The sequence below is a fragment of the Diorhabda carinulata genome, chromosome 5, assembly GCF_026250575.1.
Source record: "Diorhabda carinulata isolate Delta chromosome 5, icDioCari1.1, whole genome shotgun sequence".
NCBI lineage: Eukaryota > Metazoa > Arthropoda > Insecta > Coleoptera > Chrysomelidae > Diorhabda > Diorhabda carinulata.
The window spans coordinates 7,513,298-7,540,634 of NC_079464.1; the positions used below are offsets into that span (position 1 = coordinate 7,513,298).

The window sequence follows — 27,337 nt, forward strand, 5'->3', positions numbered from 1 at the left end:
CTTTTTGACGTTGACAAGATGAAAATTCAATTTCTTGGACTTCTATTGGTCAGAGCCATTCAAGCTAAACGTGGTTTGTGACGATACCATAATATTTAGTGCAATAGTGTACCCTGGTGTACACTACTGAGTCATTCTCAGTGATATTTATTTATTTCTAATTTTTCAGTCTATTACTATTTGAGTTCTGATCTAAAGACATTATACAACTATTAGGTTAGGTTTGCGTATTTGTAAACTCTCGTTTAATTTATTATTATCGTTTCCTGCTAATATAAACAACATTGTAAAATCAAATGCTATATTTTTTTTCTAAAACTTCTCGAGACAAACTATTATGTATGAATCGAATGTTAAAAATAGGACTTTTTATATATTGAAAATAACATATAAATACGTAAGTTCATTTTTTTAATAACTGGCAACACTGTTTTGCCTTGACGTACTGAATGCGAAGTACAGTGCAGGTGAACGTGAACATATAAATATTTTATTGTGTATTTTTCGAAAATTTTCTCTATTAAACGTAAATATAACAACCTTTTGGACAATTAATACCAAAATATGGGTGTATGAATAGGTTATAGACGGGTAAGTGGTTTAGGCAATGTCATATTTGGCTGTAGAAGTTTCCATTATTTGCGTAGAAAAAGTGGGCACAAATTCATTGTCAGTAGATATGTCACCATTTATTAAATTGCTTTTAAACTCCCTCCTTACACAATATTTTCGGTAGCATTCAGATTCTTTAGAAAACAATTGATTAGTTTTTCTCTATTATTTCTCTTTATTGATTAAATTGATGGCAGAAGATATCCAACTCGCTAAAGTATATCACATGCTTCTACAAATATTTTTATGAAATTTCAGAAACTTTGTGCTCGAAACCATCGTGGACTGCTATCCTGAGCTGTGAAATTTCACATTCAGTGGTAAGTACAAATCATACAATAAACTTTTTTATTACATTTTTTTGTTATACAAAATTACTATTTTTCTAAGTGCCACCCTCCTACGTACATATTTATCTGACAAAAACATTCATAATCATATATATGCATATAATAAACTACTTATTAAATTTTGTTCCTATCTTATAAAACATCATGATTAATTTGAGTTTTTATTGGAGATATAAAAATAAAATGTATCCTTAAACATGTTTACTGGGTTATTTTAACAAAGAAACATTAAGTGCATAAGGAAATAGTAAATAAATCCATATTTATTGAAGTGTTATTTCTAATTTATTGCTCTTTTTCAGGATTCACTTAGTTTTATTTTATTCTTTGTTATAATATCCCTTTCTTAATGAAAAAAGTAAAGACAAAAATGACAGTAAGTAAATTTGTGCAATGTCAAATACACAAAGGGAACACAAAAGTATTTGCATTATGCATATAAGTAAGAATTTGAAATTGTAAAAAATACCTTTTCACAAACAAAAAACTGTAACCGCATATCTTTTTGCAAATAAGCAATTGGAAGTACAATATCCAACAAAAAATACAGTTTCACATCAAAAGACACTTTTCATAAGTTGCATATATATTTATGAATTGATAATTTATTATGTTTTTAAACCATTCAATTATGTTCAGATAAATTAAAATTCTAGTGCTGTAGAATTATTTATCAGATTATGTATTTGCATATTTTCTACTACCTATTTAATTACAATTCTATAATTCATAATTAAAATATAGCTCCCAATGGAGCAAAAGGTTGCTGTTTCAGCAGTTTTTAAGATGATGAGATCACTATCCTCATGAGTCGTTATGTGGATTTCATCCACTTTTGTTGACAATGGCTTTCCATTTTCTTCTGTTTTGGCTATTTCTGTAGCCTCTTTCCATATTAATTATATCTGTAGCAGTTCGTTCCCGATACTTCTTTATGTTTGTACAGGTTTGCCACTTTTCCTTCCAGTTGAATTGTGATTAAATGTTTGTCTGGTTATATTTGTTGCTGGTCTACGAAATATCCATCTCCTTTTTTTCATTATGTCTATTTTCTATTCTATTCGGCCCGAAAATTCTGCAGATAACTGCAACATCTTTCTATTATATAGTTTTCTCTTGCATAAGATTTCTATTTGTTTTTAATACACATGTATCTTCCTCTAACTCAAAGTCTTCTAGTTTTCGAAGTCTATAAAATTTAAACAGATATCTTCATTTGGTTCTTTTGTTTGCTCCAGTATTATTTCTGTTACAATATGGTCAATGAAAGATTCATGCAATAACTTCTGAAACCAGCTTAATTTTTTCATAATTTGTGGCTCTAAGTCTTTCCAGAATAACTTTAGTCATGACCTTACTCCCAATGTTCAGTAAAGTGTTGATTCACTAGTTTTCCCAATTATAAGTTTTCCTTTTTTGTAGTTTGTTTTGGGATCTTAATTAATTCTTCGGAAGTTAATTAAAAACTCATTTTTTATGATTTTTGACGATTGCCTCAAAACATGTACTGTGCTGGCCTAATAGATACTTTTTCCTTATACTGGTTTTTCTGGTATTGGGTTTTTTATTACATTACTCTCCTTCTGCTTCTCTTGTTTCATCTACCTTTCAATCGAAAAGCTTTTGTTATTGTAATGAAACTTTTTTCATTATTATTTCTTGTCTATTATTTTTCTCCATTTAAATTTTTGTGCTGGTTTATATTAATTTGTTGTTCTCTTTTTTTCACTTTATTCTTTGAAAAATTGAAGGTGTGTTTGTGTGAATAAGAGGAGAGAAGCAGCAATTTCATTAGTAAAAATTAGTATCTATAGTAGCAATTTTTTCTAATATTTATTCTACATATATCACTCATTTGTATGACCCGACATTTCACTCTTTATAGAATTTTGGAACCAAAACTTTAAACTTGAACTACTTTGCAGCATGAAAATTTAAAAATTTTAACTATAGTGAACATATGTAAATATATATTTATCAATAATTCATGCCTGGCTTATTTCAATCTTAATAATATCAATTGGGTCAAAAATAGAATAATCCGTATCATTCTATTCTCAAATAGTAGTGCCAATGGATGTTTTTTTTCCAATTTAAGTAAATATTCAAATTGAGATAATAAGCAATATAGATGAAAAATATGTGTTATTTTTTTCATGCCAATTAGTTTTTATGTGAAAAGTGTGTGTTAAAACCTCAATGCCATTATAAACTGTTGTATTAATAAACAAGTCAACTGGTATATGTTTTCTTAATATTTAAGGCATTCCATAATTTATTTTTAAAAGGTATAGTATAAATAAAATCAATTGAATCCATAAAAAACTTTTGCTTATGAATTGTTTCTAAATTTGCTTTTTTATAAATTTATTATGATTTAATATATAAAATGTATATTCCAAGTTTAAAATTTCAATCTTGTTTTATCAAAGGGATAGTAGTGAGTGAGAAAAACTCATAAAACTCTTGAAACAAATTATTCAGGCTAATAATGCTGCTTATTTTTTTTTTCTTTTTTGTACACATTAACAGACTTCAAATTTCATTTAGCGCTTCCTATGTTCAATATAGATATGATTTGGTATTTGCTTTTCCAGTAAAAAATTTAAAGATAAACATCTGTGTTCTTAGTGATCATTCAATAGATCACTTTTTACCTTTCCAACTGCCTGTAAAGATGGCATTGAAATGAGGAGGACTACCATATTATTGAAACTAGATATCTCTATTTGCAACATTAGCATGAATAAAGTTAGGAAACTAATTATTGTATTTCACATAGTTTTGGATAGAAGATTGTCCTATAACTTGATTTCGTACTGTGCTTAATTTTGTCGATTTATCCATAGATTCATCAGAATATTCTTTCCTAGAATGTTCATGTCTCATACTTAATTTGTTTACATAACTGCAGTCTTCTATAAGGATAATAATCCAGTAATTCCTGGAGAATTATAAGTTTATGAGAATCATTTCAACTGACTAATTACAACATCATTAGATATCTGTCTGAAGGAAAACGTTTTTCTCTTACATGCTCTTTTTCCTGATTAGTCTTTGTATTTTTTTACCTTACTTAAGCAAAACTTACTTTTGTGTTTTTTCTCTATATCCATTCATATCCTGTTTATTTAAATGAATTAAAAGGTTGGTCCAAAATTACCGGCTATGCTATTACTTGATATTTTGTTATTTTGAAACATTTTTTGTAACAAAAACCCTAGCAATGTCATCTTTTTAGTTAATACATATTTAGATTGTTGTTTTTTTTATAAAATGATAATGAATGTATGTATCGGATGTTATGAACAATGTAACCCAAGGATCTATTTCATCCCATTCTTTTACTGTGGCACTTGGGATTCTCAGTGATTACAATTTATCTATTTGATCTTAGAAAGTCCAGAATGTGGAATGGCTCTAGCTGCTAGGTGTAATTCTCTGGAGTTCCATAGTCTCTCGTAAAATTTATTATTATAGTAGTCATAGCCATCTAAATGTATTATTTTAACTTACGGCGGAAATTATGGTATTTAGGTATAGGGAACATTAGATGAAAAATAATAAGGATTTCGTAAAGCGAAAAAAATACAGGGTGATCCATTTGAAATCACAAAGTTCATTATTTTCTCTGAAAAAGGAAAGATCTGACAAAAATGTAAATACCACCATAATACCGGCCGTATCACAACGTTTCCTTTGATAATTGAGGCGTCCATACATAAAACTCACTCTGTATATTTATTTTATATAACAATAACTTCACATTTCTTCAACATCAGCTATGAAATTCACAAGTTTTTTAATAGTTTTTAGAACCCTATTGAATTTCATAATATTGGACAATCTACCGTATTAAATCTGAAGTTTATCAACAATTTTGTATTAAAATTGTCTGACTTATAACACCTGTATATGCGGTAAAAAGTGAAATTAATTCTATTTTAAACCTAACAAATGCATACAATTTCAACATTTTGATGCATTCATTTTATATAACGGATAATAGATTCAGTCTAAATGCAAATTTGTGAAAACTATGCCTCTCGATTATTAATTAATCCTACTAACAAAAGTAAGATAACCTTCACTTGAAAAAAAATATAATTATTCATGGTACTATTGTATGTAGAGTTAGTTTATTTTGAATTAGGGTCGCAAAGCACTACCGCAATGCATATTTTGTCTGGAATTGCTGAATTGTGCGAATTCTTTACTTACATAATTAAGAAGCTCTAATTTTGTTAATTTGATGAAGGAATTGAAGTTTTTAAAAGACAAATTTATATTTTTTGATAGTTATATTTTACATTATCCAAAATATATCTTGAGGTTTAGATTTTTATTTGTAGAATATTAATTTGGTGCAGAAACGTTTTATTTGAAATTTTCTGTCTGTTATATTTAGTATTTTGAAAAAAGCTAAAAGTGTATTCAGATACATTTTCATTTAGTCCATTTAGTCCTAATGGACCTTGCGTTTTTCTGAGGACACATTTTTATTTTCTTGATGGGTGGGGGAGTCAAGAAAACGTCGTAAATAAAGGGGTGAAAAGCTATTTTTAATCGACTCGAAATTTTTGCACTTTTTTGCTCATAACTTTTTAAATTCGCGGTTTATGGCAAAAAGTGTCATAGACAAAATTGTAGGCAAAGCGGTTTGCCACAATTTATGTTTTTACGAATTTTTTGTAGGGACAATAGTCTCAAAGTAGGGTACTGAAATTGTATCATTTTAATGGATTTATTGTGATTTAGTCTTTAAATTATTGTCAAGTTGCCATCAGTATTCGTTGGGCTCCAACCATTACCAAGATTCCAATTTAATATCAAGGTGTATTAATTATAGCTAGAAGTTGTTAATTTCAATTAATCCGTTAACTATTTATTGATGCGAAGAATTAGTACTTACAAAATCAAATTTGATTTACTATGCAAAATATACGGTTAAAAATCAATAAATTTGAAGTGATAACTAAAGTACGAGCAGCAGAAGCCACTTACTTTTTATTTTTCAAATGTGGCCGAGTTTCTAACAATTTCTCTAAATAAAAAATGTTAATTTAATATTTATTCTTACTATTACTAAATTACAATTGTGTTTCATGTATTAAATCGTATATATTGTCCGAATTTGGTAAACCGCATTTGGTTTATTTTCTTTTTAAAAACAGCAAAAAAGTCATTTCAACATTTGGTGGCATTTGGTACATCCAAGATATTAATAGATTTTGATGTAACTGGCACGTAGATCAATACCTGACCGCATTTTTATTTCGGATCTAATAAAATCGTTCCGCTTTCTTCATTTGTTTGTATACATTGAACAAAACAAAACAAAACTTCCTAGTTCATATCCAATTCGTTCTTTAAAAAGTTGTGTTGAGCTTTTATAAAAAGCGCGAGTCGATGTGTTGTTGTCGTTGTCTAATTAAACAAAAAAAAGTTTCAGTAATAATTTTGAGCTATTGAATTACGAGGAAAGAAAACACATAAATTTTGTAAAAAAATATATTTATTTTTCAACGTAATCTCCATTCAGGTCTATACACTTTTCCCAGCGAAATTTAATTGCGGACATTATCTCTTCATTGTTGGAAAATCTCTGAACAGCGTAACATTTTTTTAAGTCTGGGAATAGAAAATAATCCGAGGGAACTAAAAATGACGAATAGGGTACATGAGGTAGCAATTCAAACTTTAATTCATTCATTTTGGTCATTGCAATAAGGAATATGTGAACTGGTGCATTGTCTTGATGAAACAACAATTTCCTCTTAGCTAAATGCGGCCGTTTTTGCCTAATTTCTTCTCCGAAACGTTGCAATAAGTTAGCATAATACACGGCAATGATAGTTTTCCTTTTTCAAGATAGTCAATAAAAATTATCCCACTCGCATCCCAACAAATCGACGCCATGACCTTGGTTCCACTTGGAACGGTCTTTGCCTTTTTTGGAGCCGGTTCTCCTCTTTCAATCCATGAATTATTTTGATTGCTATTTTCCTTCGGGTGTGAAGCGATGGCCCCACGTTTCATCCAGGATTAATTTGACTTTATTTCTGTGAAACATTGTCAAATACTCGATGAAAACATCTTCACGACGCTGTTTTTTTCCATTGTGAATAAACGCGGCAGCTACCTTGTGCACAGCTTTCTTATGTCCAAATTTTCAGTTAATATGCGACTTTTTGAAATGCCTACTATGTCTGCTAACTCACGCACTTTAAGTCGTCGATCATCCAGTACCGCTTCGAGTATATTCTTTTGTCGTCACCTCATTTGGTCGACCACTGTGATGCTCTTCAGCTAGTTCAATTTTTATATTGTATCACATAACGATGACCAATTTTTCCCATGTTTACAAATTCACTGAAAACGTTCACTATTGAAGGCTACCAAACAAATATTAAACCACGTGGCGTCTTCAAACTTTTTAATGCCGTGGTATTTTTCAAGCAGCTACCGCTATCTCTAGGTCAGACAAGGTACTTATGGGACCATCCTCGTATACGATGGTGGACCTTTGACATAATTCAGTCTGTTTCCACCAAGTGTGTTAAGGGCACGTTAAATATATTTTGAATTTTTAAACAGAATACTCTGTAACTCAGTAAGGAGTCACATTTTATCTGAACGATTGAAATCAAAACTCAATATCTTGTATAGCATACAGGGCGTTGAAGTTTTTAATTTGGGTTAACTATTGACATGAAGCCTTATGTTACAAATTTTTTATTTCATTACATGAAATTTTCATTTTGGGCTTTTAACTAGGTGATTAGATGACTCGCTTTCGGCGAGACAGTCCCGATTTAGTGTGTGATGCCCCGGCATCCCCAAGATTCCCGTAGGGACAGCCTAATGTACCGCTTTATAAGTTTAATTAAAATTTTGATATGAAAATACTTATTTATTATATTTAGTTAAGTCAAAGTTAGTAAAAGCTGTTCACTCCTCGGATAAATGTCAGTAGTTTTGTACAATATTTTCTCTAAGTAAGTTTTTTATTGGTAAACTTTATTTTTTCGCTAATACTTAATTGGCATTATATTCTGTGTGGGTATGATTACAAATCCTAGTTTACAATATTAAGTACTTTTCGGACCATAATTCAGTGTTGATGTCCCGCTTTGGTGGTTCAAAATTAAGGTCACTTTACTCTTCACTATTATAATAATTAAGTAGTGATTATGTTCACGTCAAATTTTCATTCAAATTTACCAGAAAAATTTCATTGAAATAAGCTACAATCTAATATTATCATCAGAAATTATTGAAGTGAAGTTCTTGGTATAAAACGTAAAATAATTTTCTGTTCCCAAACCTATGCTTCTATATTGATTTTAATAATAATAATTGATTAATAAAAAATAACATTATCAAAAAAAAACAAAAAAATAACTTTTACACAGTAATTTCTTTGAATAAATAGAAATATGGCGTTCTTTAGATCATGAGCGAATGGAGGCAATGAAAATGCAAGTTATTTTAGATATATTCGAATGTTTGAAATAGGAAAATATTCAGCGATCTGATAATGCAATCATTATAAGAATAGATCAAACAAAATTTATTTTCGGCAAAGGTTTTTATAATCTGCAATTATTGATTAAGGAAGAACTACAACTTGAACCGCATAAGATACGGTGCAAGCGATTATGATTTAAACCGCTGTTTGAATTTTAATTGCCTGTTATTTCAAACAGTTTACATCAAAATTATTGTTTAATATTTATAATTACTTTGTATTAGCCCTGTATAATAAAAACAACACATTATAGTTGTAGTACATACAGCTATTAAAGATATCAACCATCTATTATAATATAAGGTAGATGAAACAGTGTCAGCAAAAAATAATTTCTGTTTATGAAAGCACATTAGGTGATGATTAATATTTGTCTTTCATTGTGTTCTTTATTTAATAACATGTGCTATCCTGTGTTCGATTGTTGTGAAATCCGAAACGATATTTTAGTGGTACATTAAGTTTTCTACTCGATATTAATAATTTATTAAGTAATATGCGTACAATTTGTTGACAAAAGTAGTCTACATAGATAAAAATAGAAAATTTGTAGTTTCATTTCAGATATTGTTTTGAACCTGGAATACTTCCCATTATTGTAACCAATATTGCATTAAACCCCTTCAAGTTGTTGTATCTAGTAGCTTTTATATATATATATATATATATATATATATATATATATATATATATATATATATATATATATATATAATCGGATTCAAATATACCATTTAGTGGTGTGTGATAAAAGTTTACAGTTATGTAATAATCATCATCATCAAGCCTTTCACTCCTTTGGATTATGGCTATCGCTTATAGCGCTTTAAAATCCTTTTTTGAGGTGGATCACTCCTCGTTTTCTATTTTTGTTTTCTTTATAGTTTATCGCTTGTCTTGGCTTCTTTTGTTATTATTTTCCATTCCTTTCGGTTCCAGCATTTTGCCCTCCAGTTCTCCGTATTAAGTCCTCCTCTAGTTCGTTTCTCAAAGTTTTTCTCTCCCTGCCTCTTCTCCTTGGACATAATGGTGTCCATTGCGTTATTCTTTTGATCATTTCAGTTGGATTTCTTCTCATTATAGGCCCAGCCGAGTTGATTCTTTGTGCTTTTATGTATCTCATTACAGTCATCTACTATATACAAATTTTGTCCATTATTTTTTGTTAAGTGTTATTATTTTTGTTTCTCTCCATATAGCGTTTATTTTCTCAAGTATAGTACTAATTCCTCTGTCTCATGTCGCTTCAGGTTTTCCTCTTTTTTTTTGTTTTTGCCTAAATTTGATTCCCAGACACTCTTCACTGGTATTGAATCTTCCATTCTTTGTTACCCCACCAACTTAACTGTATTTGCTCAATCAATTCCATGAATGACATTATTTCCAGATATTTCATCTCTGCAGTTTGTAATGCACTTTTTTGTCTATTAGTGAGAGTCCACATCCGTACGTCAACATTGGTCTGTAAATTCCTTTATAGACATTTGGTTTTGTGTTTCTTCAGACTTAAATTTTATTGATCAAGAAATTGTTTATGCTTTATAATAATTTTTAATTCTCTTAGCGTCTTAATTAACTGTATTTTTTATTTCTGTTCCAAGGTATTTAAATGTGTTCGCCATTTTAATTCCATGTCCTTCTATTCATATGTTTGAGTGCCATTACTGCAATCCTTCCTCCTTTATTCTCATACCAAACTGCTTTAATGTGTTGTTCCAAGTTTTTTTCTAGAACTTGGATGTTTTCTGCAATAAGAACTATATCATCAACATATGCTTCCTCTAATATTTTCACTATTTGTAGATTTTTTAAATCCAACGCCCTCTTTCTTTGAATTGGATGAGTAGATATTTATTATATCATCTATAAATATGTCATAGTCTTACTCCTGTGATTAGAAAAGCCTCCGAAATTAAGATTTTACTAATATCATGATTGGTATTTCGTTTATATAGGCATTTGATTCAATTTTGTAGGAACATCTGTTTTTTTCTTTCCAAACTTTCTCATATTATTTATCTATAAGTTGTTTGATGGTAAATATGTGATCTTGTATATTTCTACTTTTGAGGACTCCACTTTGCGCATAATGTAGTGTATTTTCTATTTTTGGTCTCAGTTTGTTATCTGTTATCTCGTATCATCGATGTACACAATAAATTTATTCATCTGAAGTTGTTATATTGCTTGCTATCTCCAGACTAAAATGCTATTTCCCAGTCTTTGAGTATCTTTGCCATATTCCAAACTATATTGTATAGTTTTGTGAAAAATTCTATAGCTTTCTCTCCCATAGCTTTTTACATTTTTTATAGTATTTTGTCGCATCCATTTTTTGTCCATTTGATCGTTACCCTTCCTTCGTTTTTATCGTAGTCCTCAATATTAACACGTTGACTGCCACGGTAAGGTTCAGAATTCCGTTTAAATTGACAATTTGATTTCATTACATTACATTATTAAAAACTCAAATTCGAGTGCATAGTTATCATAAAAAGCATAAAAAATGTGTTTTTTTTAAAGGTGTTACGAATTATCTCGTAGTCGGCTTCTGTAACATAAATCTCTTCGCGGAAGCCAACTACGAGTTAATTCGTACGCAGACACGCACAGATTCGATTTGACCTATCGCTTCTCTAAAGCTAAATCATATATACGTGTCCATATTCGTCAGTAGTATCTCAGATATTGTCGAGTGCATTACCTTTACGTCTTTCTTGAGTGTTTTGTTTTACAATTAAATTATCAAGAATCCAATATGGATAAGAAAAGACCACTAACTAAAAATGAAATTGAGTACTACGCAAATCTGAGTGATTCCGAATTAGACGGGATTTTTGGCGAGGATGGTAACGACAGTAGCGATTATGAACCTTCTGAGAATTCAAGTAATAGTGAAGATGAAGTCGTCTCCGAACCTGAAGTTGATCCCGAATCTGACGATAATGTCGATGATTCCCAAGCAACAACATCAAATGCGAATGATAATTTGTGGGCAGAAATTCAACCAGTTTCGAAAAGAATTAAATTGCAAGAGATTCATTATTTAGGGAGTCTACCACTAGCAGCGTCCAACACAGCCATGTCGTATATGTATCCAAGCAAAAAAGCGCAGAGAAACGCGTTATTTCTGTCCAGCATGTAAAGAAAAGCCAGCCCTTTGTGTGGAAGATTGCTTTAAGAAGTTCCACAAACAATAAAATATAATTTTATTCCGTGAATTTGAACTAATTTTTATAATTATATTTTTTGTTCGTTTTTTAATAAATTTTCTGTTCATGCAAGCCAGCATTGATTTTTTGTTCTTTTCCCAGAAGCCATCTATCGATATTAGCACTTATATATTCCGAGTTTAATCGTAGCTGCACAAAAGTGGCAAGTAAACACCAGAGGAGATAACTCCTAATTGGCCTCCTAGAAAAGAAAACAAACCATGAGTCATCTCGTAGTTGGCAGTCAACGTGTTAATTTCTTTATTTGGTTCAATATCTTCTATTCCCATCAGTTGTTTCATGAAATACGATTTCCACCGTTAGATTTTTTAAATATCATTTAAATCTTATCTCAAACTTAGCAAGTGTACTACATTTTGGTTAATATCAATAATATAAAATATCATTTCTATATTATTATTTCTTCGCCATCAAATATATGAGACACAATGTTCCAATTATTATTGAAGTCATTCTCTGTTATAGATGGCTGATCCTGATCCGGAAACCCTATTGGAATGGCTGAATAGCGGCATGGGCGATGAGCGCGATATGCAGCTTATCGCCCTTGAGCAGCTCTGTATGTTACTGTTAATGTCCGACAATGTAGATCGATGTTTTGAGAGTTGTCCACCGAGAACATTTTTACCGGCATTATGTAGAATTTTTCTAGACGAACAAGCCCCAGAAAATGTATTAGAAGTCACCGCTCGCGCCATCACTTATTATCTGGACGTTTCAGCAGAGTGCACAAGAAGAATTGTTGCTATTGAGGGAGCTGTAAAAGCTATATGTAATAGATTGGTGGTAGCTGAATTATCGTCTAGAACTAGTAAGGATTTAGCCGAACAATGCGTAAAGGTTGGTATACATAATTATTATTATTATTATTAATATTTTCCATTTAGTGCTTGTGCTAAGGTTGCTTTGGTCTTTTAACACCAAATGCACACCATGCACCTATGGTACTGAACACACTGTTTATACTATCACTACACCAACGCTCACAACTACGCTCGTTTCCAAGTTATCATCTTCTGAGACCTTCAATCTTGCCCTACTACAGCCTTAGAGGTGCTACTGAACCTGCATCCTCGTCACATCATACTGAAGAAGGAGGCATTTAGCAACGTCCACAGGATAATCCAGATAGTAAAATTAAAGCTAGGAAATCTTATAGAGCACCTGAGAAACATCTCTAAAAAGCACATCCACATTCTCTCAGATAGTCAAGAGACCTCGAAGGTCCTGAAAGCTATTGAGTGCCCGACTAAAACTCTAAAAGCACTATCTAACAAAGCAGAGTAACCCAAAACGACTCCCAAAAACAATCCATTATTCAAGGGGTCAAATATAACTTTTTAAAATTATTTCTCCTTTTTTTTATTGCTGTAATTTGAAATGATACTACATAATCGATATTCCTATTAAACGATTTGTTAAATAAATATTTGATTATTCTGATAAAAAAATTTATCCAACATTTATATTACTAAAATAGATCATCATAATCGATTATTGGACAAAATGCTACAATTTCAACCATACATCCTTAAATATTATCAAAGTCATGTATAATATAATCTCATTAGATTATTTTGTAAATAGAACTTCAAGGGCAACTCAATTCTAACTAATATTGATTTGAAAAGGCTTATTGATTTATTGTATGAGGGGTGGATGTTGACATTTGCACATATGATTAATATTATTTTTCATTATTCTTCAATAATTTATTATTTATTAATAAAGAATTTATTTGTCTTTCGGCTGCATTTATTATAATACAGTAATTTTGACCATCAATTTTTTGTTAAGTTTCGATAAAACAAAAGCTGGGCAGTATTGAAACACAACTAAATATAATTGAAACTTCTTTGCCTTGTCTTATTCTTATGCTTTTTCCCAGCATCAGATTGTGATTCTAAGTCCTCTTCCAACCATTTTTTTTTATTCTTTTTTTGTTCTATTTAATATATTTGGTAAAATTTGTGGATTTTTGTTTTTTCCTCACTATTTTCATGACCATTCATTGATATCCGTCTCTCCATTTCCCTTATATGCTCATTTTTTATTCTTTCCCACTCCGTTTTTCCTGCTATTTTTCTCAATTCTTCGATTGTATCAATTTTAGTTTCAAAACTACTAAATTCGCTGTTTCATATTTTATTGCTTTGAAAATATTTTCTTGGCTTTTGTTTATTGAACTTTTTTGTTAATATTTGTACAATGAATCACTAATTAAGATTGGTGAAATTTTTTAGGTGCTCGAATTAATATGTACCCGAGAAGCTGGAGCAGTATTTGATGCAGGTGGATTGAGTTGCATCCTACCCTTTATTCGCGATAATGGTCAAAGAGTTCATAAAGATACACTTCATTCCGCTATGGCTGTCGTTTCTAGATTATGCACAAAAATGGAACCAGCAGATGCTCAATTGCCCACTTGTGTCTCTGCACTCAGCACGTTATTACATCATGAAGATTCACATGTGGCTGATGGTGCGCTAAGGTGTTTCGCTTCTGTTGCGGACAGATTCACACGGAGAGGAGTAGATCCAGCACCTCTTGCACAACATGGTAATAATCATTTATTAACTAAACCTCACCAATTAAAATATAACCAATTCATAATTTGTGTTTTCTGTTTTAAGGTTTAGTAAATGAACTGTTGAGCAGACTCTCAAACGCTGCAGGCCCAACTGCGGCCAGTGGTACCCAAACTACTCCAGGTAAAACACCATCAACCAGTAACCCAACAACAGTTACAGCTGATTCTAAAGCAAACGCAGCTTCCGTTTCTACAATAATTAGCCTTCTGTCGACTCTCTGTAGAGGATCTCCTTCTATTACTCATGTAAGTTTCCATATAAATTGTATATATTTAAGTTTATAATGAAAATTATGTATTTTATTTTGTAGGATTTACTGAGATCAGAATTATTGGATGCTATAGAAAAGTCTCTAAAAGGAGACGAACGATGCATATTAGATTCGATGCGTTTAGTTGATCTTCTTTTGGTTCTACTTTTCGAAGGTAGAAGAGCTTTGGGAAAGTCCGGATCGTCATCATCTGGACAACTTATGCCTAGAATGAGACGTATGGATTCTGCAGCTGAAAAATCCCATAGACAATTAATTGATTGCATAAGATCTAAAGACACTGATGCCTTAATTGAAGCAATAGGTAAGAATGTTCATCTTTTGATGAATACTGTGACCAAATTTTTACTCGATTGTTATAGAAAATGGAGGGGTTGAAGTGAACTTTATGGATGACGTTGGACAAACTCTTTTAAATTGGGCTTCGGCATTTGGTACCCATGAAATGGTCGAGTATCTATGCGAAAAAGGGGCGGACGTTAACAAAGGCCAACGAAGTTCATCATTACATTATGCTGCTTGTTTTGGTCGTCCTGCAATAGCCAAAGTTTTATTACGTCATGGTGCTAATCCAGATTTGAGAGACGAAGATGGAAAAACACCCCTAGACAAAGCAAGAGAAAGAGCGGACGAAGGTCATAGAGAAGTAGCAGCAATTTTACAAAGTCCGGGCGAATGGATGATACCAGTCGATAAAGAAAGAAGTAGGAAATCAGAATCTGAGAATGAAGATAGCATCGAACCTAGAGGTGATCCAGAAATGGCCCCTGTATACTTACAACGATTATTACCTGTATTTTGCGCAACATTGCAATCTACTATGCTGGCAAGTGTTAGAAAAGCCAGCTTGGGGTTAATTAGAAAAATGGTACATTACATACAACCAAATTTATTGGCGGAACTTTGTTCTTTGGAAGCGAATCCTAATTTTGGAACACAAATTGTTGAAGTTATCGCTACTGTGTTAGATAATGAGGTAAATAAATATATATGTATAAATTAAATTTTCTTTCATCAAATAACCAATAATCGCCCTCACAACTTGTCTAATGACATCAAAGGGTTCAAGCCGAAGCGCATGATCAGCCTCTCAAAGGACATCGGCCTTTAGTAACGTCAAGCGGGGTACGACGGGCCTATCTGAAGGCCTAGGTGGTCAACGGCCGTCCACAATTAACTATGATCCTTATTTCTTTGAATCTTGTTGACAGCATATAACATATTGTAAAAACTAGTAAACTGCTGAACGTTTCTGTTACGAAATGTATGTGAATAATGTTGTAAATGTCTATTTGTCAGTTTTACTGGAATATAAACCATTTGAATCAAATAACAACCATAGATAGTGCACTATCAGTTACAACTGGAACTCATTATCTTGTCCACACATATTTATTTCTAAAAGTATAACAATTATACTTGCTGATAAATAATAGTTATCCTTATTATATCAAATTAGTACCCATAACACTACTTATACAGTAGTATAAGCTTTAAATAAGAAATTGTTGATTAATGGGGATCAATTTTTAAACCTGGTCAATCCCAATGAGTCCATATGCACTAATTTGAGAATCCCTGGTGTAGATAATCATTTTATAACAATTAAAAAATTCATTTAGTCATTGTTTATAAACAACTTTTTCAATTTGACAAATTATTTTTTACAGGATGATGAAGACGGACATTCAGTAATTTTATTAATTATTCAAGATTTGATGGTGAAATTACAAGATGTCTTCTTAGATCATTTTGCAAGATTAGGAATTTTTACTAAAGTGCAAGCTTTGGCCAGTCCGCCCGAAATACAAGAAAACGAAGAAACCGAAACAACCAATGAAGGTATTTTTTTTAAACTAAGTTTCTTGCTTAGTGGAGTCTAAAAGATGTATTCGTTTCTTGATATCCTGAAGTGGTTGCAGATTTGAATATACCGACATCAAATACAATAAAATGTTTGCCTGATTCGATACTAGATGTCCAAAATGGCTGTTACCCTTCAACGCCTGACAGAAGCCCCAGAATTTGAATAACTTTTTCCAACTTTTTACTTATTAAACCTTTTCATATGTTTTTCATGATGATTTGTGTTGATATTAGGTCCATTTTTCTATGAAAATCAGTTTAAAATAATATCTAAAAATTGACAAATACCGAAGTAGGTCGATAAGACAAATCATTACGAAAAAAATTTCAACAATTTTAGATACGTTCACTTGAAGGGAACAATCTTGAAAAGTATTATAAACCAGAACTGACTACTCTTCTGAGGTTCCAACATATACATTTATTAATTATCAAATTTTAGAAACTACTGAATCTGTTCAAATTGAAGATGCCAAGGAAATATTACCCGGTAAAGCTTACCATTGGAGAGATTGGTCTATATGTAGAGGAAGAGATTGCTTGTATATTTGGTCGGATGCTGCAGCTTTGGAATTGTCAAATGGTTCGAATGGTTGGTTCAGATTCATATTAGATGGAAAATTGGCTACTATGTATTCCAGTGGGTCTCCAGAAGGAGGAGCTGATACATCAGGTAAAAAAATTATTAGTATTTCACTTATGCACCTCTGATAATATGCTTGTTGTTTATTCTTACTTTTAAAAATCATAAAAATCAGCTTTCTTTTTCAATTGCCTTATTCCTTTGCTTGTTCTTTATATATTTTGCTTAATATGTTGCCTCTCGCTTCACTTCAAGTGAATATTTACAAAGGTAATGATAGTAATAGGCACGCAATCAGCATAGATAGTAAATTTTTCCTTTTTTGTTTTTTGTGCTACCATCGTATCAAATATCCAACTATTAAAATTATATATAAGTTGTCCCTTATTGCTATGTTTTGTGGAAAAGTGAGTGAAAAGGAGATTGAATAAAAATAGTCCTTTGAACTGGAAATAATCAAACTAAAGTAATCCCTTCTATAACACGGAGATTGGTTCCACATTGTAGGAGTATTCCCGTATAATGCATATAAATTATCCATGTATAATACTTTGTTGGAAGAAATGGTTTCCAATTCCTTCAAATGATTGAACATTTTTTGGGCTTTTGCTTTTATCAAACAACTATTTATAGTTTTATTTATTTATATATATTTATATTTATATATTTATTTTGATTGTTATCTTCTACCCAAATCATCATACTTTTTTCTGTTTTTGGTAATAACTTAACTGTTACACGTGAAAATTTACTTAGGGTCTGCAATGACCTGGACATTACTCCAGCGCTCCTAATTTTACTTTCATTTTTGTAAAATTGTTCATATTGTTGACAAATTTAGCTTCAAATCATTTGCTATTACTGTTGATTCTTTACCATTATTTAGCTGATCCAAAATATCAGTTTTTTGTTTCCTTTTTAACTTGAGCTTTGTTTCCTTTTTATTTGTCATGGCCTAAAACTAAAAATTTCATTTAAAATAGAATTTTCACACCTTTTAACACACAAACTTTGTAAAATAATTTCGTAACCACACAATTTAGATACGTACAAAACTAATTATAAATTTTACATAATATGTACAAGAATATAATGTAGGACATCTCTGCATAATAAGAGTAACATGTTATAAGGGAATTACTGTAATAATATATCTTCTTTCTACTAGAACTAACTAACCAGAATCAGTTAGGTATTCAACAGTTTCATATTGATAACAGTAAAAATTATTGATAGAAATATTTATTTTTGATTTTTCAGTAATTAAAATGTAATCTTTCATCAATATAATACTTTCATTTACTCAACAATACATCCTTAGATTCTAAAGTCAATAAAGCACGTTTATTATAGTTAATGTTCTAAATTAGATCTTCACATTACCAATTGGATTTTGAAAAGATCTAGTAATAAGTCTCCGGTATAACACACAAAAAGTTTTTTTCTAGTTAGATACAATTAGTTCAACGCTTTTCCAACAGTGTGCCACTGTTACATTTTGGTATAGCACACAAAAACCATTTCTTCAACCCTATTTCGTTATTTTCATCAAAAAAGTTTCCTTCTTGGTACATACAATTAGTTCAACACTTTTACAGCCATATATTTTTCTTTGACCTTGACATATCAATGGCTTTCTCTTTTGGTTGATTTTTTTGGGAACATTTTTTTAGGTTTTAAAATTCCCAGTATTTACTGGGGAAAGGGCAGATCAGGAGAGTACTATGGATACAAAAGCAATTCGAAGTTCAATTCATTGAATCACTTTTATCGACTTGTAACACTGTGGGGCCATTTCTTTGAGATTTCTTCTTAATAGTCATAAGTTATTTTACTTTTTCCAAATAGTAGGTGATGAATATACGTTTTGTATCCCAAAATACAGTGGCCATAAACATTAATCGATTATTTGACAAACGTAACATGGTATATTCCAATCTTGGCAATTGTGGCCGAATCTGTCGATGTCGAGATGGGGGGGGGTCATTAGTTTGTTGAATTGAGGAGTTGTAGCACAGCCAAAGAATGTCGCCTTGGTTGCTTAGTCCCTTTGGTTGCTCTATGTATAAATTAGGGACACGTTGTACAATTTGCTAAATTCAAACCATAAAATTGTTTTTATCATTTAATTTTATTTTTTTTTTTTTTTTTACATAAATTCATACCAAACATTTAAGAATGATTTTAAACATGCCGCATATGGTTAATCTATATTTGAATGAAATGTAATACATTGAAAAATTCTAAATAAAATGTAACGTATTGAACAAATCAACGTATCAATCTCACTCTATCAATTTGATTTTATCTATGTAAAAGTGCAAAGCTTTACTGAATGTTTTTGACCTATAGATAATGGGCATAATTTAAACATCATTCTTAAATACTCATTAGAAAATTAGTCATTTCAGAAAAAAATATGTCAATTATTAATTTCATTTGTTTGATTTTAATTGTATTTTTTTGTCATGTTTATTTTTGTTTTTGAGTATTTTATGTGGTAACAGTGATGTTGATTTGTTTGTCCGTATTTAGGGAAGAGTCGTGCTGCCGATTCCCTTACAACAGAAGGTAAGTTGGCTTATTTTATTATTTCCACGTTTGGTTGATTTGCTTTTTCAAAGCTTTAACCTTTCTTTAAATCTTCATTTCTGCTTGCTATGTACAATATGCACTCTCGCTTTTCATTCAAACATCTAACATTATATAATTGTGAAATGCAGCACTTGTTACGTATTTTTTTAACAATATGTCTCTATCATTGCTTGATATTAATAATTTACTTTTCTCATATAGAGTTAACTATGTTCTTACTTGGTAAAAGTTGATCTCGTTATAATTATAATGCCCTCCCAATATGCAACTATGCATGAACTCTTACCAAATCGAAATATGACTGCTGTATTCAAAAAGTCAAAAATGGTTTTAAAATGGTAAGACATTATTGTACTTAAGAACAATTATTAGCAGCAATAATGGCACAAAGAACCAGACAAAAGCAATAATTCATGGTGGATAAGAGAATAAGTAGAGCAAACAAATTAAGAATCTATGAGATCAACAAATATGGACAAAGAATAAATAAGGATATATGAAAGGAGAATAATTAGCAAAATCATGGACAGATGAAAATTGTAGTATCGAGAACTTATGAACTATAAAATAGAGAATATACTCGAAAATGAGGTTATAGTAAATAATTAAAAAACATTACGATGGTAAGGACACATGGAAAAATGGCAGAAGATAAGAAAATTACAAAATGGAGACCAAATGGAAAAGATTGCCAGAAAGTAGATAAAGGATTGGATTGTATCGGCTAATGACAGAGGTCCTTCTGCCTTATACATAAACAATTGTTTGATTTTAATACTGTTTACAAACTGTTAGTTGATTTTAAGAAGAATGTTAATTCTTGATTTAATATTGTATTGCATATTCTGCAAATATTGTATATTTGTAGAATTGTATTAGCACAAATTTTTTCCATCTGATGTATCTGATCGTTAATAATGTGTAAAAGAAGATATTTAAGAAGAGGCTAATGAAGATACGTTAACTAGATGATGAAAAAATATACTATGAGGAATCCGTGGAGCAAAATGCACAGGAGGAGAATTAATAGAGAGTTGGACAAACTTTGTGAATAACATATATGTATATCTATTAAAGGGAGAGAGGAAAGAGACCAAAAAGTAGATGAAAGGATCAAAGTATATAGGAAAAATTGGTTATATTGATATTAAAAAACGTCAAGTACCCCTGTTATCAAACGGTTGAGTTTGAGATTGTTACGGGCTGGATTGGTTTGTTTCACGAACGTGAACTCATTCTTTAATACATAAAATAGTAAAAAGTGTCTTGAGATCGCATTTTGTTAAGCACAGAACTAAGTAAATTCTACAAATTTTGATAAAATTGAGTCTTAGAGTAGTGTTAAAGCAATTAATATAGAAGCCTATTAGTAAAGTAACTTGGACCAGAATGTTAAATCCAACCATGTCATTGAATATAGAATGATTCGTGAGGATTAAGTTATCTGATTTGTTAGATTACTTTATTAATTATATACATGAGTTATCTCAAGCCTTCCGTACTCTTTTGTGGCATTTTGCACCACATAATTTAAATGAAGTTTCCACAAAACATCAACGGTTGCGAAAATAATTTCCAGCGCGTTTCTCACCCCAATGAAAGGACTGTCTTTGTTTCTATTAACACGAAATCAGACAAAAGTTACATATCTGATTTATAATGAAATAATATAAATTTTGGATTGATCTCCTTAAAGTACTGCCCTTGGATAGATATGTAATTATCTTGACGTTTCCTGGAAGCATTTCTGGTAGGATTTTATCTAATCTACATCTGTGCTACATCTATTGAATGAAGCGAATCTGGATAAACAGGAAAACTTTTACCTTCCAAAATCACGAGAAACAAAACTCAAATTGTAACACAAATAAATGAAGAAATCCTATGGACCAATTTTCTTTTATCTTTATTTCTCCTAACAGATTTTAACTCTATACTAAACTCTCAAATAGTTAATCGCCTATTTTAATAAAGGGTTTGTTTACTTTCATCTGTTTTGGAGGTCGCGACCGATCCTCCCCCATAACTAAACTCATTTCAACTTTTTACTAATCCTACTTGTAAAGTCTACGAAATTATTATGGTATCATCATATAGATATATTTGAACATTGTGAGGTTCTTTGACACTTTTACCGAAAAAAAAATCTTTTTTTCTGTGTCCAAGCAAAATATTAATGCACATATAGAAAAAAAAATTCTCGCCAAGTTTGAGCTCTTAATATTAATTTAAATACTTACTATTATAAATATAGTTTTACAATTTAAAATGCATGCAAAAAAATTTTTTTCTCAAATTTCTAACACTTACACACAATAATGCAAATTAGTTTGATGGAACTTGTGGGAATTTTGAGCTCTTCAAAATCGCATTAGAGTTTTTTTTTGTCCATCAAACTGACTTGCATTATTATAAAAATTAAAAAAAATCATTTTAAATGGTCAAACTTTATATTTAAATTGTAACTACCTTAAATTGATATTAAGAGCTCAAACTTGGTGAGTTTTATTTATCTATATGTAGATTAATATTTTACTGGAGCACCGAAAAAAATTTTTTTCTTTAAATGAATCACTCTAAGTGACATTAATTGTAAGTAATTGCTGCTACAAAGATACTTTCGCCGTATTTTCTTAACACACCTCGTATTGTAATCTAATTTACTACATTTTTGTTTGAATTATTTGAATAATTTAGCACAAAAGTTCAAGAATAAACCGAATACTTTATCTAATGAAATTAACACAACCTCTACTCATCCAATTTTGTTGATAGTTTTTCATAAACAATTCCAAATAATTATAAAATTTTCCATATACCAATAGTAAATTCATAAAAAATACATTTTTAGTTATAAAAAAACTTATAACGAGGAATAGAACTGTGAGTATGTGTGGTTGCTTTCTATAAATGTAAAAACTAATCCATTGCAACATACTGAATGTACCAATAATATATTTTTGCAAAAAATTGTTATGCTTTTATCATTATTCCATAATATCTTCTTAAATGTGTTTTCATAATATTTTTTTTAGAAAACCGTGGAGAATTTCTTGAAAAATTGCAAAGGGCCCGTTCGGCAGTTAGATGCGTTAACAATTCGACACCTCTTCTTTCAAAACCAGGCGCTACACGATTAGTAGTAGGAAATTGGTCATTAACGTCGAGGAAGGAAGCTGAAATACATATACATAATTCAGATGGACAACAACAAACTACAATTTTACGAGAAGATCTCCCTGGATTTATTTTTGAATCGAACAGAGGCACCAAACACTCATTCATTGCTGAAACATATTTAGGTACTTGTTTATTAATAATATCAAAATATAAATATTAATTCTTGTACTACAATTGAATAATTTAGAGTTGTAATACAGGAGGATACCAACGACTTCGAAATATTGAAGAAACTAATCAAATTTGTAGCGGATGCAATGCATTTAAATTGATTTCAATAAATAATGGGCAAAGTTCAATGGTTCTAATAATATCTGTTATCAAAAATCTAACAAACTAGAAGGGATTATTTTATAAGAGGAATAACTCCAGTACTTTCCACTATTTTTCAACTTCATTGGGAAGAACCGGTGTTGTATCAATTTCAATTTGTCAATTTCATTGACCCTAAATCTCCTTTATCCAGGAATCCAGCTATACCGCCATTCCACTAGCGAGTTATGATAGTTGTAACTAACCATTACTATTATAGACTGATCTTCCACACATCGCAGGACGCAGGAATCAAACCATAGTTCGAAGTTATCTGCGCTGTCCTAGTGATGCTATCTTCCTCTATCCACTATCCTCTACTATATACGTTACTAGATGGTACTTTTTCTATTGGTTTTCGAAAACCTATTGAAAAACGTTCAAGAACTGCTTTTAGGTTTGCTGAAACGCATATATGTCCTGCATTTTTTTCGCCATTGCCGTGTACGATTAAAATTTAACCGTGGGACGACGTAATTTGTATGCAACTTCTTTACCACAACGGAAGTTAAGTCAAATCTGGCATACAGCCCTTGTATGTGTAACAAACCTTTTTCATTTTTTATACAATGTTATTCAATGAATTATTTGATAGCACATCTCTGATTTTATCACCTATAGTTGTATCTGTACCATAACTATTCTGCAGCCAAATATTCATCTTCACATCATTCTTGTTAAAGCATAATTTACACAAATTGAGGTTAGTAATGTCTTTATTTAAGTGACAATTAAGTCCAATAGGTTAATGACAGAGGTCCTTCTGTCTTATACATAAACAATTGTTTGATTTAATATTGTATTGCAATATTCTGCAAATGTACAAGACAATTTGTATATTTGTAGAATTGTATTAAATTAATTAAATTTTTTCCATCTGATGTATCTGATCGTTAATAATGTGTAAAAAAACTCTTTTTCTTTTACATTCCTCTAATGTTTTCCCTATTTGGTCTAACCATTTATTTCTGGGTCTTCCTCTAGTTTGCTATTGACATTAATTAACTATCTAATAAGGACTAATAGAGAATTGGACAAACTTTGTGAATAACATATATGTATATCTATTGAAGGGTAAAGAGTTGATAGCTGGTATACCTTAAAAAGTATATAATGATCGGATACTAAAAATAGTGCTACGAAAGGCTTAAAAAATAATATTCAGAATTGGAAAGAAATTGATAGAATGGCCAATGAAAAACAAAGAACAATTTAAAACGTAAAACTGTTTTGTACAAAGGGTTAGGAAAATAATTGTTTTTGTATCATTATTATTTATATTAACAAATAATTCTCATTCTTATAATACTTCCATAACAATTATCAAGTCCTACTATTCTTCTCAGTTATTTCCCGTCCCTTTTCTCTTAATTGTCCAATTTTTTTGGCACATCTGTTATAGTTCGTTATATATTTTTATTCTCTGTATTTTTATATCCCGATATTGTTTTATTTAGTATGTAGTAAATGTTTATCAATTGGAAAAGTCCATTGAGGCTTTGGAAATGTCTTGACTAGTTTTTTGCTTCAACTTTGTCTTATTAGTTAGTATAACATTTCTTCGCAATTCAAGTGTATCTATTTTTTTATTATATAGCCTCTCCCAAAATTTGTTAGAACACAACCTATCAATTTGAATTAACCTGCACATAAATTTAAAGTTCAATAATTTCTAATTTTTATTCTTCTTTCCTTTAAGGTCCAGAATTTTCTGCAGGATGGACCAACAAGAAAGGCAAACGATTGCGTTCCAAATTGGAAGCGACTAAAATGAAAGTGAAATATTTGGCTCACCAAATTTATGAACAATATTTCAGAGTAGCACAAGCCCAACCCAGAGGCATTGTTGCCAAATTAGGAAACATTGTTGCGCAAATAGAACGTGCATGTCAAAAGCAATGTTCGTATGGAAACAACAGAGAAGGTGGAAATAGTTGGAAGGAGATTCTCCATAATGCTTTAGATGAATTGACAGAAATTCTTATGGAAGATGGGGTTGTATCTGCATATGAGTTACATAGCTCCGGTTTAGTACAAGCTTTATTGTCGTTATTATCTACCAGCTATTGGGAACAAGGCTTGAAATCGAGCAAAATGAATAAATTACAAAAACAAAGAGTACAAGTATTCAAGCAATGCTTTAGAAATAAAATCAACGAAGATAAATCGCCCTATTTAATTTTAGTCCATAAGTTAATATCTGTCCTGGAAAGTATTGAAAAACTGCCTGTTTACTTATATGATACCCCCGGTACTGGTTACGGTCTTCAAATATTAACCAGAAGATTAAGATTTAGATTAGAAAAAGCCGCAGGTGAAAGTACTTTGATTGACCGATCAGGAAGAAGTTTGAAAATGGAACCTTTGGCAACTGTAGCGCAGTTAGAAAGATATTTATTGAAAATGGTAGCGAAACAATGGTACGATTACGACCGCAGTACCTTTCAATTCCTTAAAAAATTGAAAGAATCCAAATATCAAACTTTCAAACACACTCACGATTTCGACGAAAACGGTCTGATATATTTCATCGGTACAAATGGTAAAACAAGCTCCGAGTGGGTTAATCCGGGACAGTACGGACTTGTAACTGTTACTAGTTCAGATGCGAGAAATTTACCTTACGGTAGGGTAGAAGATATACTTTCTCGAGATACATCAGCTTTAAATTGTCACACAAACGACGACAAACGCGCTTGGTTCAGCATAGATCTTGGCGTCTACATAATACCGACAGCTTATACACTCAGACATGCCAGAGGATATGGAAGATCGGCTTTGAGAAATTGGCATTTCCAAATGTCTAGAGACGGTAACACTTGGACTACGTTATACACTCATACTCACGATATGTCTCTTAATGATCCTGGTAGTACCGGTACGTGGCCGATAGAAGTTTCCCCAGAAGAATCGCAAGGTTGGCGACACGTCAGAATACAACAAGCCGGTAAAAATGCATCAGGTCAAACGCACTATTTAAGTTTGTCTGGATTCGAAATTTACGGACAAGTGACGAGTATATGTGAAGATATGGGCAAGGCGCACAAAGAACAAGAGGCACACATGAGAAAACAACGACGTTTAGTCAAATCGCAATTACTTAAACATATGACTGTGGGCGCTCGAGTCGTTAGAGGTGTTGATTGGAAATGGAGAGATCAAGATGGAAATCCATCTGGTGAAGGTACTGTCACCGGAGAACTTCACAGCGGATGGATAGACGTGACTTGGGACCATGGTGGTTCCAATTCGTATCGTATGGGAGCTGAGGGCAAATACGATTTGAAGCTAGCTCCCGGATATGACGTAGAAACCACCGTCGCCTCGTCTTCAAAACAATGTTCCGGATTGAAGCAAAAGAACGACAAAGACAAACAAAGCGTTTTAACTAGTAGAAAAAGTAGTTCTACTCCTAGTTTGCCGGAAGCGACAGATGCTAAAGCTTCAGTAGCTAGTACGGAACAAGCTGCGTCAGCAGATAATTTGGCAGCTAAACAAGCCGCAGAAACGATTGCTGAAAGCGTATTATCAGTAGCGCGTAACGAAGCACTAGTTGCTGTTACAAGTGAATCGCAATCAGTATCAAATGAAAGTGAACTATCAGTTGTAGTACATCCGCATAATGATCTCTCTACTATAAATAATTCCACCGATTTGGCAACGATAGTCGAAAGTTTAACATTATGTGATACCGATTCCCAAAAACCGACGTCGAACACTAATTCCAATTCGAATACAAATAAATCGAATCGTAATTCGAAGATGAGTAATTCGCAGGCCGCGGTAGCTGCTCAAAGTTTCGTAGAGGCGGTTGAGGTTCTAGATAAATTACGTGAAGGTTCCGATATGCTTAGAAATAATACTAATAACTTTTTATCGGCCGAATTATTACAATCTGCTTTGAATCTCGGTCAGAGCGGACATCAGCTTTCCGGCGTTAAAATATCGGTGTCGGGTAATTCGGAAACGGACGAGGAAAAGCCGCCGAGGCGAAAAACTGATTCGGTGAAAGGCGGAAATTGTAGTAGTGATAAAGATGAGGCTGTGACGAATACTAATAATGCTAAGAACAGTAGTAATAATACCATTGTAGTGACGAATCCGATGAGTGTCAGTGTACCGAATTTAACCACAGAATCAAATAGCCAGATTGAACCTACATCGACAGCAGGTATTTTTCAAAATATATATAATATTGTTATTCATTTTTACA

At 31.5% G+C, this 27,337-nt stretch overlaps 1 protein-coding gene across 4 annotated transcripts in view; it reads left to right on the plus strand.

The window, feature by feature from the left end:
- Nucleotides 1–167: 167 nt before the first annotated feature.
- LOC130894475 (E3 ubiquitin-protein ligase HECTD1) overlaps nucleotides 168–27,337 on the plus strand; it is a 35,982-nt gene continuing 8,812 nt past the window's right edge. The window contains exons 1-12 of one of the 4 annotated variants that reach the window (XM_057801340.1): nucleotides 168–591; nucleotides 871–932; nucleotides 12,192–12,566; nucleotides 13,970–14,285; nucleotides 14,360–14,562; nucleotides 14,628–14,892; nucleotides 14,951–15,564; nucleotides 16,259–16,430; nucleotides 16,897–17,127; nucleotides 19,573–19,608; nucleotides 22,668–22,934; nucleotides 24,824–27,295. In XM_057801340.1, the coding sequence (XP_057657323.1) occupies nucleotides 12,192–12,566; nucleotides 13,970–14,285; nucleotides 14,360–14,562; nucleotides 14,628–14,892; nucleotides 14,951–15,564; nucleotides 16,259–16,430; nucleotides 16,897–17,127; nucleotides 19,573–19,608; nucleotides 22,668–22,934; nucleotides 24,824–27,295 (4,951 nt within the window). In that variant the 5' untranslated portion in view covers nucleotides 168–591; nucleotides 871–932. The remainder of the gene's footprint in view (nucleotides 592–870; nucleotides 933–12,191; nucleotides 12,567–13,969; nucleotides 14,286–14,359; nucleotides 14,563–14,627; nucleotides 14,893–14,950; nucleotides 15,565–16,258; nucleotides 16,431–16,896; nucleotides 17,128–19,572; nucleotides 19,609–22,667; nucleotides 22,935–24,823; nucleotides 27,296–27,337) is intronic. The other 3 variants (XM_057801341.1, XM_057801342.1, XM_057801343.1) reach the window with 3 other exon arrangements.